Consider the following 13,809-nt stretch of genomic DNA (forward strand, 5'->3'; position numbering starts at 1 on the left):
GGCTTGAGGGATCTTCAATCTTCGTTGTGGCCTGTGGTATCTTTAGTTGTAGTTTGTGGGATCTAGTTCCCCGATGAGGGATTGAGTCTGTCCCCCTCTGCATTGGGAGCTTGGGGCCTTAGCCCCTGAACCACTAGAGAAGTCCCTCGTTTTAAGTAAAATCCAGGTGACTTGGGCTTCCCTGACGGCTCAGACAGTAAGGAGTCTGCCTGCAATGCAGGAGACCCAGGTGTGATCCCTGGGTCAGGAAGATCCCCTGGAGAAGGAAATGGCCACCCACTCCAGTATTCTTGCCTCGAGAATCCTGTGGACAGAGGAGCCTGGCAGGCTACAGTCCATGAGGTCACAAGAGTTGGACACGACTGAGTGACTAAGACTCTCACATTTCAGGTGAGTGGCACCAAGTGTATGGTGATTCTTGGACTGGGCTGCATGGGTCAGTCTTCTGGTCTTGAATTGGCAGCTTGTGGCTCCCCAAGGAACGAGAGTGACTGTGGGAGAGGAAAGGGGGAGAAACAAAGGAGAAGGGGGCATGTTGTGAGCACGCAGCACGTGGTTTGGTCCTCAGTGTCTTCTCATGGCCTCACAAGAACTGCAAAGGAGAGGGAGGCTGCGGTATTTCCTAAAAGGTAATCAAAAGGCAAGGGAACCTTTCCTGTTTTTAAAAAGTTGAGATATAATTGGCAGACGAATGGATAAGAAAGCTGTGGTACATAGACACAATGGAATATTACTCAGCTATTAAAAAGAATGCATTTGAATTAATTCTAATGAGGTGGATGAAACTGGAGCCTATTATACAGAGTGAAGTAAGTAAAAAAGAAAAATACCAATACAGTATATTAAATCATATATCTGAAATTTAGAAAGATGGTAACAATGACCCTCTATGCGAGACAGCAAGAGAGACACAGATGTAAAGAACAGTCATTTGGACTCTGTGGGAGAAGGCAAGGGTGGGATGGTTTGAGAGAATAGCACTGAAGCATGAATATTATCATGTGTGAAATAGATCACCAGTCCGGGTTCAATGCATGAGACAGGGTGCTCGGGGCTGGTGCACTGGGATGACCCTGAGGGATGGGATGGGGAGGGAGGTGGGAGGGGGGTTCAGTATGGGGAACACATGTACACCCATGGCTGATTCATGTCAGTGTATGGCAAAAACCACTACAATATTGTAAAGTAATTAGCCTCCAATTAAAATAAATAAATTAATTAAGAAAAAGAATAAAAGATCTGCAATTAAAAAAATTGAGATATAATTTACATATAATGTGTAAGTTTTAGGTGTGCAATGTGTTGATTTGATACATTTGTATATTGCAATATGATTACCACTACAGTGTCAGCTAGCTCTTCTTTCTTATCACTTAATTACCGTTTCTTTTATGGTGAGAACAGTTAAGATCTTGTCTCTTAGTAGCTTTGCAGTTTATTACATAAACTTATTTATAGTGATACAATAATACAGTTTTGTTGACTATCCTCACTATACTGTGCCTTCCATCTCCAGGATTTATTTATAGACCCATTGCAAATTTGTACCCTTAAACACTATCTCCCCAATTTCCCCATTCCCTAGCTTCTGGTAGTCACCATTCTATTCTATGTTTTTATGAGTTCAGCTTTTATTAAAAACACTTGATTCCATCTCCCACCCCTACCCCCACCCCCCGCCCCACCCCGGCCACACTGCCTTACAGGATCTTAGTTCCCCAAGCAGGAATCAAACCCAGGTTTCTGTTTAGAAATTCACTGAGAGACAAATGGGCATTCTTTTATAGATTACAATATTTTTTCCTTTGGCTGCTTTTTTAGGATTTTCTTTTTATACTTGTTTTTTGACAGTTTCATTATAATGTGTCTTGGAGAAGATCTTTTTGCATAGAGATAATAGGTTCATCTATTAGATTTTTGAATTTGGTTGTCCAAGTATATCCCTAGGTTTGGGAAGTTCTCAACTATTGTTTCTTTATATAATCTCTCTGCCCCCCCCTTTTCCCTCTCTCAAACCATGATTATTCTAATATTTGTACACATGATGGCATCCCATAGAACATGTAGGCTTTCTGTGCTTTTTTTCATTCTTTTTTCTCTTGTGTTCTCTTATGATTGGGCCATTACAGAGTTCCTGCTCCCTCACTCAGTCTTCCATTTGATCTCTTCTGTTATAGATGATCTTTATTGCATTTTTCATTTTATTCATTGAATTTTTCAGCTCCAGAATTTCCATTTGCTGCTTCTTTATGATTTCTTCCTCTGTAAATTTCAGATTTTATTCATGTATTTTTTTAAAAAGTTGTCTTTGTTGTAATATAGCCCATTGAGTTTCCCTGAACAGCTATTTTGAATTCTTTTTTTTTTTAATTTTATTGATTTATTCTTGGCTGTGCTGGCCTTTGCTGCTGTGAGGGGCTTTTCTCTCGTCGGGGAGAGTGGGGCCACTCTAGTTGTGGTGCGTGAGCTTCTCATTGCAGGGACTTCTCTCGTTGCGGAGCACCCAGCTCTTGGCTTGCAGATTTCAGTAGTTGTAGCTCCTGGGCTCTAGAGGGCGGGCTCAGAGGTTCTAGTGCACGGGCTTAGTTGTTCTGCGGCATGTGGGATCTTCCCGGATCAGGGATCAAACCTGCATCTCCTGCATTGGCAGACAGACTCCACTGAGCTACCAGGGAAGCCCAGCTATTTTGAATTCTTCATCAAAGGCTAAATTCTGTGCCTTTGAGCTTGGTTATTGGAGGATGATTGTTACCTTTTTGTGATGATGTGTTTCCTTGATTCCTTATGTTCCTTGTACATTTGCATTGCTGCTTTCACACTTGAAGTAGCAGACACCTTCTCCTGTCTTACTGGTTCCCTTCAGATGGGGTAAAATGTTCATCAGTCCTGTTTTAGCTGTGTGTTTTGCTTGCTCTCACATGGGTGCACACTTACTTTCCACATCTTGCTTCTTGTGACACAATTCTTAAGCTTTTCTTAAGACCCACCAGGCTAGCCGCTGTTAACCTTTTGTTTCCCAGAAAGAGGCAGTATAGCTTAAATTTGTGTTTCTCTCTTGCCCAAAGAAACTGGTCTGTTTTTGTGATAGAGTTCTGTTTACAGAGTCTCACTTGCGGCCTCATTTGGCAGCATACACAAGGAGCCGCTGGCTGCAGGGTGTGCGGAGGTGTGGGTTTAGCACACAGAGCGTTGGGGTTGCCGGTGGGCTCTGTTGCAAGATTATTGGCTGAGGCATTAGGCTTGTGGGCGGACTTCCTGCCCAAGTCCTGAGCACACTTAGCAGGAACTGTGTCCCTTCGGTGCCCTTTGATGTTCTTACCTGCCTCTTCCCTGAAGCCCTCCCTCCCTGGGGTCCTGGAGGTCCCCCTTTAGTCCTCGGGGTGCTGCTGAGTTAAATGGGTTTCTCTCACAGCAGGGGTCAGTGGGCACGCACTGGCCACTCTCCTCATCCCCCCTGGACGCGGATGCTACTGGGTGCTATAGCCTCGGGCTTGTTGTGTTGGGGGAGGGGCAGTGCTGGCAAAGTTCCTCTTACCCTTTCAGTTTCATCCAGACTTGTATTTTTTCTTTCTTTCTGGAATTCCTCCTTGGGAAGGCTGAATTTCTACAGATTCTTTCTCATCCCTTGGTATTCTCCTGGGTCACCACTCTCCAGGGTCTCCCTGACTGTGGCCAAGAGGGGCTGGGACAGGTTCGCTGGCTGTGCTGACAGCCCCAAGGTTTATCTGCCTGTTACTAGATACGCATGTGGGCGAGACTCCAGCCAGGGCCCTGCGTGTGGTGCGGGATCCCACAGTTCCCACAGAGGCAGTTTTGGTTTTGGGTGGGTGCCACATTTGTTGTTAAAAAGGGGGACAGAAATGGAGGAAATGTCTTATGCCACATCATGATGCTGATATCAACTCTGCTAGGGAAACATTTTCAAAGTCATTATTATCCTTTTTAATAAACAGATAATACTGGGTATTCTTTTAAAATGGAGGAGCCTAATGAAATTTCTTCCAGTTGAGAGCGTCTGCATGTACACATAGAATGAAAGAGAAGTACAGGATCTAAGAACATCATTAAAAACCCGTCGATATTTTGGGATTACTTTTTACCTTGTTTGAGATTACGTTGACCGTGCGTAGCCTTTTGAAGTGGTTTGTCACAGATGGGGAGCCTGAGGGCTTGTTTAAGTGGTTTGTAATGGGTAATAGGTTGAGAGTAATTGTTGATTTTGTTTTCCTTTTGTTTTCTCGTGCAATTTAACGTATTGCATAATGTAAGAAGCAGTTTCCTGGGTTAGGTAACTAAAAAGGTTCTGCATCCAGTTTCCAGTGTGTGTTGGGTACACCAGGCAACTCTTGGACACCAGCAGCGTGACCTATAGTTCTACTCAGTTCTGACGCTGTAACTGAGCAGGACCCTTTGGGGCCTTCCTCGCAGACCCCGCCACCTCATGGCCTCTGCCTGCTTCCTGTCTGCAGAAAAGCTGTAGTCTTCCCGGCCTTCGCTGAGTCACAGAAGTCTGGCCCAAGAATTAATGATTGAAAGGATGTGAACACATAGTGATAGATGTAATTGCTGGGCCAGGAGAACTGATAACAGTCTAAGCAGTAAATCGGCCAGGTAGCAGTCACAGAAGTTTTAGTTCCTCCCTGAAATACGTGGATAACATGTATAACAATCCGATAGGCATTCCTGAGCTGTTTTACAGATTGCTTAAAACCCCCTCCAAATGGAAGAAGTTGACTATTTGATGACCGTGGGCTTACTGGAGCCTGAAGGTTGATAATGTTAACTGCTGTGACACCACCCTGCTATCATACCATCAACCAAGCGGAGAATTGTGTATGAGCTGATAACATCCCCTGTGACTCCCTTCCCCCACTTTGCCTTTAAATATTCTTCCCCGAAATCCGTCTGGGAGTTGGGGTGTTTTTGATTATCAGCTGCCCTGGACTCCTAGTCTGGCGCCGTAACAATAAACACTGCAGTTTCCTTCCCTGCAATCTGATGACAGTAGATTGGCTTTACTGTGAGTGGGCGAGCCTGAAGATAGCATCCAATCCCACAAGTTAAGGTCTTAGTCCTACAAGACTCCCCCTCCACCCCCTACTTAAGATGCCAGTCACCAGACTAGGTTGTGACCTGTGCTTCTAAATGACTAGCTGTAGATTGGAAATTCCAACAACTCCTGCCTTGGCTTCAGTTAATTTTGCTAGGACAGGTCACAGAAATCCGAGAAACATTTTTTTAAATTATTTATTTTAATTGGAGGATAATTTCATGACAGTATTGTGGTGGTTTTGCCACACATCGACAGAATCAGCCATGGGTGCACATGTGTTTCCCCATCCTGAGCCCCCCTCCCCACCCCACCCCACCCCACCCTACCCCACCCACTGGGTTGTCCAGAGCACCGGCTCTGAGTGCCCTGCTTCATGCATCGAACTTGCACTGGTCATCTGTTTCACATATGGTAATATACATGTGTCAGTGCTAGTCTCTCAAATCGTCCCACTCTTGCCTTCTCCCACAGAGTCCAAAAGTCTGTTCTTTACATCTGTGTCTCTTTTGCTGCCTTGCATATAGGGTCATCGTCAACATCTTTCTAAATTCCATATATATGCATTAATATACTGTATTGGTGTTTCTCTTTCTGACTTACTTCACTCTGTATTATAGGCTCCCGTTTCATCTACCTCATTAGAACTGACTTAAATGTGTTCTTCTTTTATAGTTGAGTAATGTTCCACTGTATATATGTACCACATGCTTATCCATTCATTTGCGATGGACATCTAGGTTGCTTCCATGTCCTGGCTATTGTAAACAGTGCTGTGATGAACATTGGGGTACATGTCTCTCTTTAAATTCTGGTTTCCTCGGTGTGTATGCCCAGCAGTGGGATTGCTGGCTCAAATGGCAGTTCTATTTCCAGTTTTTTAAGGAATCTCCACACTGTGGTCCATAATGGCTGTACCAGTTTGCATTCCCACCAGAAGTGTAAGAGGGTTCCCTTTTCTCCACACCCTCTCCAGCATTTATTGCTTGTAGACTTTTTGATGGTGGCCATTCTGACTGGCATGAGATGATACCTCTTTGTGGTTTTGATTTGCATTTCTCTAGTAATGAGTGATGTTGAGCATGTTTTTATGTGTTTATTAGCCATCTGTATATCTTCTTTGGAGAAATGTCTGTTTAGTTCTTTGGCCCACTTTTTGATTGGGTTGTTTGTTTTTGGGGTACTGAGCTGCATAAGCTGCTTGTATATTTTGAAAATTAATTCTTTGCCAGTTGTTTTGTTTGCTATTATTTTTTCCCATTCTGAAGGCTGCTTTTTCACCTTGCTTATAGTTTCCTTCATTGTGCAAAAACTTTTAAGTTTAATAAGGTCCCATTTATTTATTTTTGTTTTTATTCCCATTACTCTGGGAGGTGTGTCATAGAGGATCTTGCTGTGATTTATGTCAGAGTGTTCTGCCTATATTTTCCTCTAAGAGTTTTATAGTTTCTGGTCTTACATTTACGTCTTTAATCCATTTTGAGTTTATTTTTGTGTATGGTGCTAGAAAGTGTTCTAGTTTCATTCTTTTACATGTGGTTGACCAGTTTCTGAGAAACACTTTACTCATTTTACTTACAGGATTACTGGTCTATTAAAGTAGATGAGTAGTTATGGATGGGAATATAGGTTTGTGAAAATGTGGATTGACTGCTAATGTGTATAGAGTTTCTTTTCAGGGTATGAAAATACTATAACTGTGGTGATGGCTAATCCAAATTATGAATACACAAAAATCTCATAAATTGTTCACTTAAATAGGTGAATTGTATAGTATGTGAATTATACCTCAATTAAACTTAAAAATAGAAGAGAAAAAGATTTCTGGTCTGTTACAAAAAGCTGTAATTCAGAAACAGCCAGAGAAAGAGCTATACAGGGCAAGGTGTAGGGGAAGGGCATAAGGGTGCCATCATGGCCTGAATGTACCATTCTCCTTGAATCTCCAAGTGTTCACCAAGCTGGAAGCTCTCCAAACCCCATCCTTTTGGGTTTTTATGAAGCTTCATTCCATAGGCATGTTTGATTCATCTGTGACTGATTCAGCCTGCAGCCACACTCCCTTTCCTGGAGGTCTGGGGTGGAACTGAAAGTCCCAACCCTCTTAGCACGGTCAGTTCTGACAACCAGCTCCCATCCCGAGGTATTTTCCAAAAGCCACCTCAGTAACATAAGCTCCATTGTGGTGGAAAGGGGCTCATTAGGAGTAACAGGACACACATTTCTCTTTTATGACTCGAAAGAGTTTTCAGAAACTGGACACAAAACCAAATATTATAGCAAAAGATTTCTCATTTCTCTTATCATTAAAAGTCTAAGGATTTTGGGAGCTGTGGGCCAGGAACTGTGGATGAAGACCAAATGTATATTCCTTACAGATCACAATATTGGAGGTACATAATTATTTTCCCTGTCCATTTGTTCAACCACCTTCTATTTATCAGGGAAATAATTAATGAAAAGTATAAAACACTCGAAAGACTAGAGAGTACATAAGTACTTAAGTACACAATTGAAATTCCTCCCCAGTCTTCAGAGTGAGTGTAATTTCTTGGATGTAACTGCTTGTTTGTAATTATGTGGGTGGTTAGCACTGATTACACATTGCATAGTTACATCTTGATTTGTCAGCTTTACACTGTACCTGCTGACCTTTCCACATCAGGCAGTGCAGTGTGGGTGGTTAAATAAAAACACAGACTGAAGTCAGATTCCTTGGGTTCTGGTTCAGGTTTGCTGTTTATAACCAGTGTGACCTTGGGCAAATTATCAAGCCATTCTTTGCCTCAGTTTCCTTGTCTATCAGATGGCCTAATGTCAAGACTTACCACATGGGATAATTTAAATGTTGTATTAAAAGATTTTTATAAAGTCTTTAGAAAAGAGTGTCTGGCGCTTAGGTGCTTAGTAGATATTGGTCGATGTTGCTGTCCCTATTAAAGATAATGAAAGATGAGGTCTTCTGCTGACTCACACTTTCTGTCACTCTCTTTCTAAAATTTGTAAAATATATTTTCTTCTGTGTATCAAATAATGTACTTAGGCCTTTTCTTTCCCGAATAGTGTTAGATAGTACATCTTAACTTCCTCCTGTAAGTGAAGAAGAAGGGCACTTCTACATTATGTTACATTTGACTCCTGTTAGCTATCATATTACTTCTGCATCATCAGGCTTTGTAATCTTTAGTTTTATTGCTCTAACTATAATTCAGGATAACATACATTCTTTATGGATTGATTCTTATTCTTAAAAAAAATACGGCATTCTTATGATCATGCAAATGTTACCCAGGATAGAACATGATCCTTTGAGACCAAACCTTTATCTCTTGATGGAGAATGTCCCAAGCATCAAGGTCAGATGGATCCTTTTTACCCAGTTCATCAGTTGCTTATTCATGCTGCATTTTAATTTGCTTTATATTTTAACCATGACTTTCTTATACCTCTTCTTGCTTTTTCTGGAGGGATAATTGCCTTTTTTTTTTTTTTTCCTGATGAGAGGAAATACCACCTTCTATAGCATATCATGAGGATCTTCCTTCATATAATTTGTTGAATCCATTTGCTTCTTCAGGGCATTTTTTTTCCCCCTCTCAGAGCCCTCTGTCTTCCTGTTTCAATGTTCACTGATTATTATCTTGACCTGTTGCCCAGCTGTTGTTCTGAGTTTGGTTTTCATTAAGTTCCTGGCTCATGTCTTTCACTTCCTTGGATTTTTCTTTCCAATTTACTGGACTAAATCTTCAAATAATGTTTTTCTGAAAGGGCACATGGGAACTAAGCTTAGATGTCTGAAATGGTCTTTATTTTGCCCTCTTCTTTGATTTATATCTGGGTTTAGAATGCTGTATTCAAAACCCTTTTCCCTTAGAACCTTACAACTTTGCTCCACAGTCTTCTAGCATCCTGTGGGGTAAAAGACAAGGCTAATGCCAATCTAATTTTTGTTTTTTTATTTAAAAGTATTTTTTATTGGTAATGTTCTTCTTTCTGAAAGACAGAAGAACTTTTTTTCTTTACCTCTGAAATTTTACAAGGCTCTAATGTGAGGTCTTTTTTTGGGTATAGAACTTTATTGTTAAACAGGCAGATCTGTTTACTAATAAGAAAACAGTTTAAACATCTGAATTTTAGAGACAGAGCATAAAATTTTGAGATACAAAATACTAGAAAGCCATTGTATTGTACGGTGTGTAGAGCAAAATGTCACAATATAAATGACAATTAATGTCCAAACTAGAAAAGACTGACGTGCTTTTAAGGTCTTGTCTTCTAAGCAGGAAGGCCAAAGTGAGGATTAAGAACCATTTCTAAGAAAGTGTAAATCATGGTCTTCAGGAAGCCCTGGAATTCTATTAAAGTACTTTCATATATACTTGGGATAAATCCTATTTGGTCATGGTGTATAATTCATTGTACACATTGTTGGATTTGATTTGTTAATATTTTGTCAATGATTTTGCATCTATGTTTATGAGGGAAATTTGTAGTTTTCTTATAGCGTCTTTGTCTAGTTTTTGTGTTAGGGTAACGCTGGAAAGAGTTAGGAAGTACTCCCTCTGCTTCTGTATTCTGACCGAGACTATAGAGAATGGCTACAATTTCTTTCTTAAATATTTGATGGAATTTATCAATGAACCCATTCTGGGCCTGGTGGTGTCTATTTTGAAAGGTCTTTAATTATTGATCCAATTTCTTTATTAGAGATAATAGGCCTGTTCGGATGATCTGTTTCTCCTTGCATGAATTTTAGCAGATTGTGTCTTTCAAGGAACTAGTCCATTTCATCTCAGTTATCAAATTCGTGAGTGTAGAGTTGTTTATAGTATTCCTTTGATTATCCTTCTAATGTGTATGGGATCTGTGGTGATGTCTCTTCTTTCATGTCTGATAATAATGATTTGTGTCCTGTCTTTTTTCCTTAGCCTTACTTCAGGCTTATCAATTTTATTGATCTTTTCAAGAAACTGGCTTTTGGTCTCATTGTCTTTTCTCTATTGATTACCTGTTTTCAGTTTCATTGATTTCTGCTCTAATTTGTAATTTCTTTTCTTCTGCTTACTTTGGACTTGATTTGCTTTTCTGGCTTCCTAAGGTGGATGTTTAAGTGATTGATTTTAGATCTTCATTTCTAATAATGTGTATTCAGGGCTGTAAATTTCCCTCTAAGGCCTACTTTCACTGCATCCACAAATACTGAAAAGCTGTTTTTCCATTTTATTTTAGTTAAAAAGATTTTAATTTTTTTATTGATGTTTCTTCTTTTGACCCTTGTGTTATTTAGAAACGTGTTGTTTAATCTCCGGGTATTTTGGAATTTTCCAGCTGTCTTTCTGTTATCAATTCCATCTTTCTTGTTTAATCCCATTGCAGCCTGAAGGCAGACATTATATGATTTCTGTATGATTTCTTTTCAGTTTTTTATAGTATATTTTATAGACCCAGAATATGATCTATTTTGGTGAATGTTTCATGTGAGCTTGAAAAGAATGTGTCTTCTGTTGTTGGATAAGTGGTTTATAGATGTCCATCATATCTAGTTGGTGGTTGTGCTGTTGAGTTCATCTAAGTCTTTACTGACTTTCTGCTTTTTGGCTCTATCCATTTCTATTTTTTGTTTGTTTTTTTGGTCATGCTGTGTGGCATGTGGGTTCTTAGCTCCCCAACCAGGGGATCGAACCCATGTTCCCTACAGTGGAGGTGCAGCGTCTCAACCACTGAACCACCAGGGAAGTCCCAGATCTGTACATTTCTGATAGTGGGGTATTGAAATCTTCAATTGCAACTCTGAATTCATCAGTTTTTTTCTTTCAGTTCTATTAGTGTTTACCCTACATATTTTGACTTTCTCTTGTTAGGTATATACATGTTAAAGATTGTTATGTCTTCTTGGAGAATTAACCCTTCTATTATTATGTAAAATACCTTTTTTTTTTTTAAATTTATTTTTTGGTTGCACTGGGTCTTTGTTGCTGTGTGTGAGCTTTCTCTAGTTGTGGTGAGGCACTCTTCATTTCTGTGTGCAGGCTTCTCACTGGTGGCTTCTTTTGTGGAGCACAGGCTCTCGGCCTCAGCTGCTCTGTGGCATGCGGAATCTTCCGGGATCAGGGATTGACCCGCTGCATTGGGCAGGCAGATTCTTACCCCACCATATCACCAAGGAAGACCCTGTGATACCCTTGTTAATCTCCGACTTTCCTTGTTCTGAACCCTACTCTGAGGTGAATGTAATTCTTCTGATCTCTTTTGATTAGTGCTGGCATGGTCTATCTTTATCCATCCATTTTCTTTTAATCTATATATGTCTTTCTATTTGAAGTAGATTTCTTGTAGGCAACATATAGTTGAGTCTGACAATCTCTGTCTCCCAATTGATGCATTTAGATCATTGATGTTTAAGGTGATTATTGATATAGTTGGATTCATAGCTGTCATACTTGTTACTGTTTTCTATTCATTGCCCTTGTTATTTGTTCCTGTTTTTACCTTCAGCTCTTTTTCTGACTTTTGTGGTTTTAATTTAGCATTGTATAGATTCCATTCTGTCTCCTTTCTTAGTCTGTCAATAACGCTTCTCGTTTTAAGTGGTTGCATTAGAGTTTGAAATATGCACTTATAACTAGCCCAAGTCCACTATCGAATAATACTGTACTGCTTCATGGGTAGTGCAGGTACCTTATTAATAATAAAATGTTATTAATTCCTCCCTCCTGTCCCTTGTATAATTGCTGTCATTTATTTCACTTATAAATAAGCACACATGTACACACACACACACACATATAAATGTACATGGTCAAATACACTGTTGCTGTTATTACTTTGAACAAAGTTGTTATCTGTTACAGTTAAAAATGAGAAAATAGAAGTTTTTTATTTTACCTTCAGTTATTCCTTCCCTGATGCTCTTCCCATCTTTGTGTAGATCTGAGTTTCTGACCTATATAATTTCCTTACTTCTGAAGAGCTTCTTTTAACATTTCTTGCTAGACAAGTCTACTGGCAACAGAGTCTCTTAATTTTTGTTTGCCTGAGAAAGACTTTCTCTTTCACTTTTGAAGGATGATTTTTCTGGGTACAAGATTCTAGGTTGATGACTTTTTTCTTTCAATGTGTGAAGTATTTCACTCTACCCTGTTCTTGCTTGCATGGTTTCTGAGAAGTCGGATGTGATTCTTATATTTGCTTTGCTAAAAGTAAGATGTTTTTTTTTTTTTTCCCTTTTGGTTTCTTTCAAGATATTTTTTTTTTTTTTTCTTTCAAGATATTTTATCTTTGATTTTCTACAGTTTGAATGTAATATGCCTGGATATAGTTATATTTTGTATTTATCCTGGTTTATGTTCTCTTTGCTTCCTGGATTGTTGGTTTCGTATCTGAATTCTTTTTTTTAATGTTAGCTCATGTCTTTATTCACCAGTATACAATTACTCGTCTTCTGGCTTGTTGAAACAGTAGGTCAGACAACACTTGCCACAATAATGGCTGTCAAAATGATGGCCATAAAAACTCCAGTACCGCATTCATCTGAGGGACACTCCCGGTGAAGGTGACTGATTTTGCCACGCTCATCCACCTTATAGTATTTCAGAACAGCCAGTTTAACCTTCTTCCTCTTACGCTTGTTCTTCTTGTGAGTGGTGTAAGACTTCTTCCTCTTCTTAGCACCACCGCAAAGTCTCAACACAAGATGCAGAGTGGGCTCCTTTTGAATGTTGTAGGTCAAAGTACATCTATCTTCCAGTTGCTTGCCAGCAAAGATCAGTCTTTGCTGGTCAGGAGGAACTCCTTCCTTATCCTGGATCTTGGCCTTTACATTTTCTATTGTATCCGAGGGCTCTACCTCAAGAGTGATGGTCTTCACTGTCAGGGTCTTCATGAAAATCTGCATCTTGGCGGTGGTTCCACTGCAGATAGCGGATCCGAAAGGGTGTCTGACTTTAATTTGGGGAAATTTTCAGTCATTATTACTGCAAATATTTCTTCTGTTATGTTTTTCTGATCCTTTTGATATTCCTATTTGTCATATCCCACCGCTCTTGAATATTCTGTTCTCATTAAAATTTTTTTTTTTCTCTTTGCTTTTTAGTTTTGGAAAATTTCCTCAAATTCAGAGATTCTCTCCTTAGCTGTGTCCATTCTGCTAGTGAGCCTTTCAAAGACATTCTTCATTTCTGTTACCATGGTTTTACTATCTTGATTTCTTTCTTTGCTTTTTTTTTTTCCCCAGTATGTCCTTTTCTTTCTTTCTTTTCTTTTATTGAGGGGAGGGCCTTGCTGTGTGTCTTCTTAAATCTTAGTTCCCCAACTAGGGATTGAACCCGGGCCTTCAGCAGTGAAAGTGTGGGGTCATAACCATTAGACATCCAGGTAATTCCCTTGAATTTCTTTCAATTTCTATTTTTCAAAGAAAAGTTTTATATTTACAACAAAATTGAGAGGAAGTGTTTTATATCTGGATCAGCCTATGAATAACCAGTGTTGTTACTGAACTGGCCCTTGTGGCTCTTATGATTGCAGGGTGCCCTGAGCATTAACCATCAGGAAACTGGGGGGAAAAAAGAGCAAGGTGTATTACTCTTAGGTCCTGGAGGATACATGGCATGCCTGGGGCCACACACCTAGGTCATGGTAGAGAAAAAGAGAGAGAACATGGGCCTGAGGTTGTTTTTATTGGGCTCAAGGATGGGCGCCTAGAGTCTCATGGGTTTTTTCTTTATTGATGAACTTAAAACACAATTAGGAATATAAAGCAT

At 39.8% G+C, this 13,809-nt stretch overlaps 2 protein-coding genes across 6 annotated transcripts in view; one reads left to right on the forward strand and one right to left on the reverse strand.

Annotated features, from left to right (window-relative positions):
- Positions 1–13,809, forward strand: part of NXPE3 (neurexophilin and PC-esterase domain family member 3) — a 59,636-nt gene that overhangs the window by 14,377 nt on the left and 31,450 nt on the right. The gene's annotated exons all lie outside the window — the stretch shown is intronic.
- Positions 12,513–12,944, reverse strand: LOC122428761 (ubiquitin-like). Its single transcript, XM_043448862.1, has one exon. It carries the CDS (start codon positions 12,942–12,944, stop codon positions 12,513–12,515), a length of 432 nt encoding a protein of 143 aa, XP_043304797.1.

This window comes from Cervus canadensis, chromosome 27 (genome assembly GCF_019320065.1).
Source record: "Cervus canadensis isolate Bull #8, Minnesota chromosome 27, ASM1932006v1, whole genome shotgun sequence".
Lineage (NCBI taxonomy): Eukaryota > Metazoa > Chordata > Mammalia > Artiodactyla > Cervidae > Cervus > Cervus canadensis.

What these genes read in the sequence shown, in the direction of transcription:
- LOC122428761 (XM_043448862.1), bottom strand. Translation starts at nt 12,944, where the DNA reads ATGCAGATTTTCATGAAGACCCTGACAGTGAAGACCATCACTCTTGAG.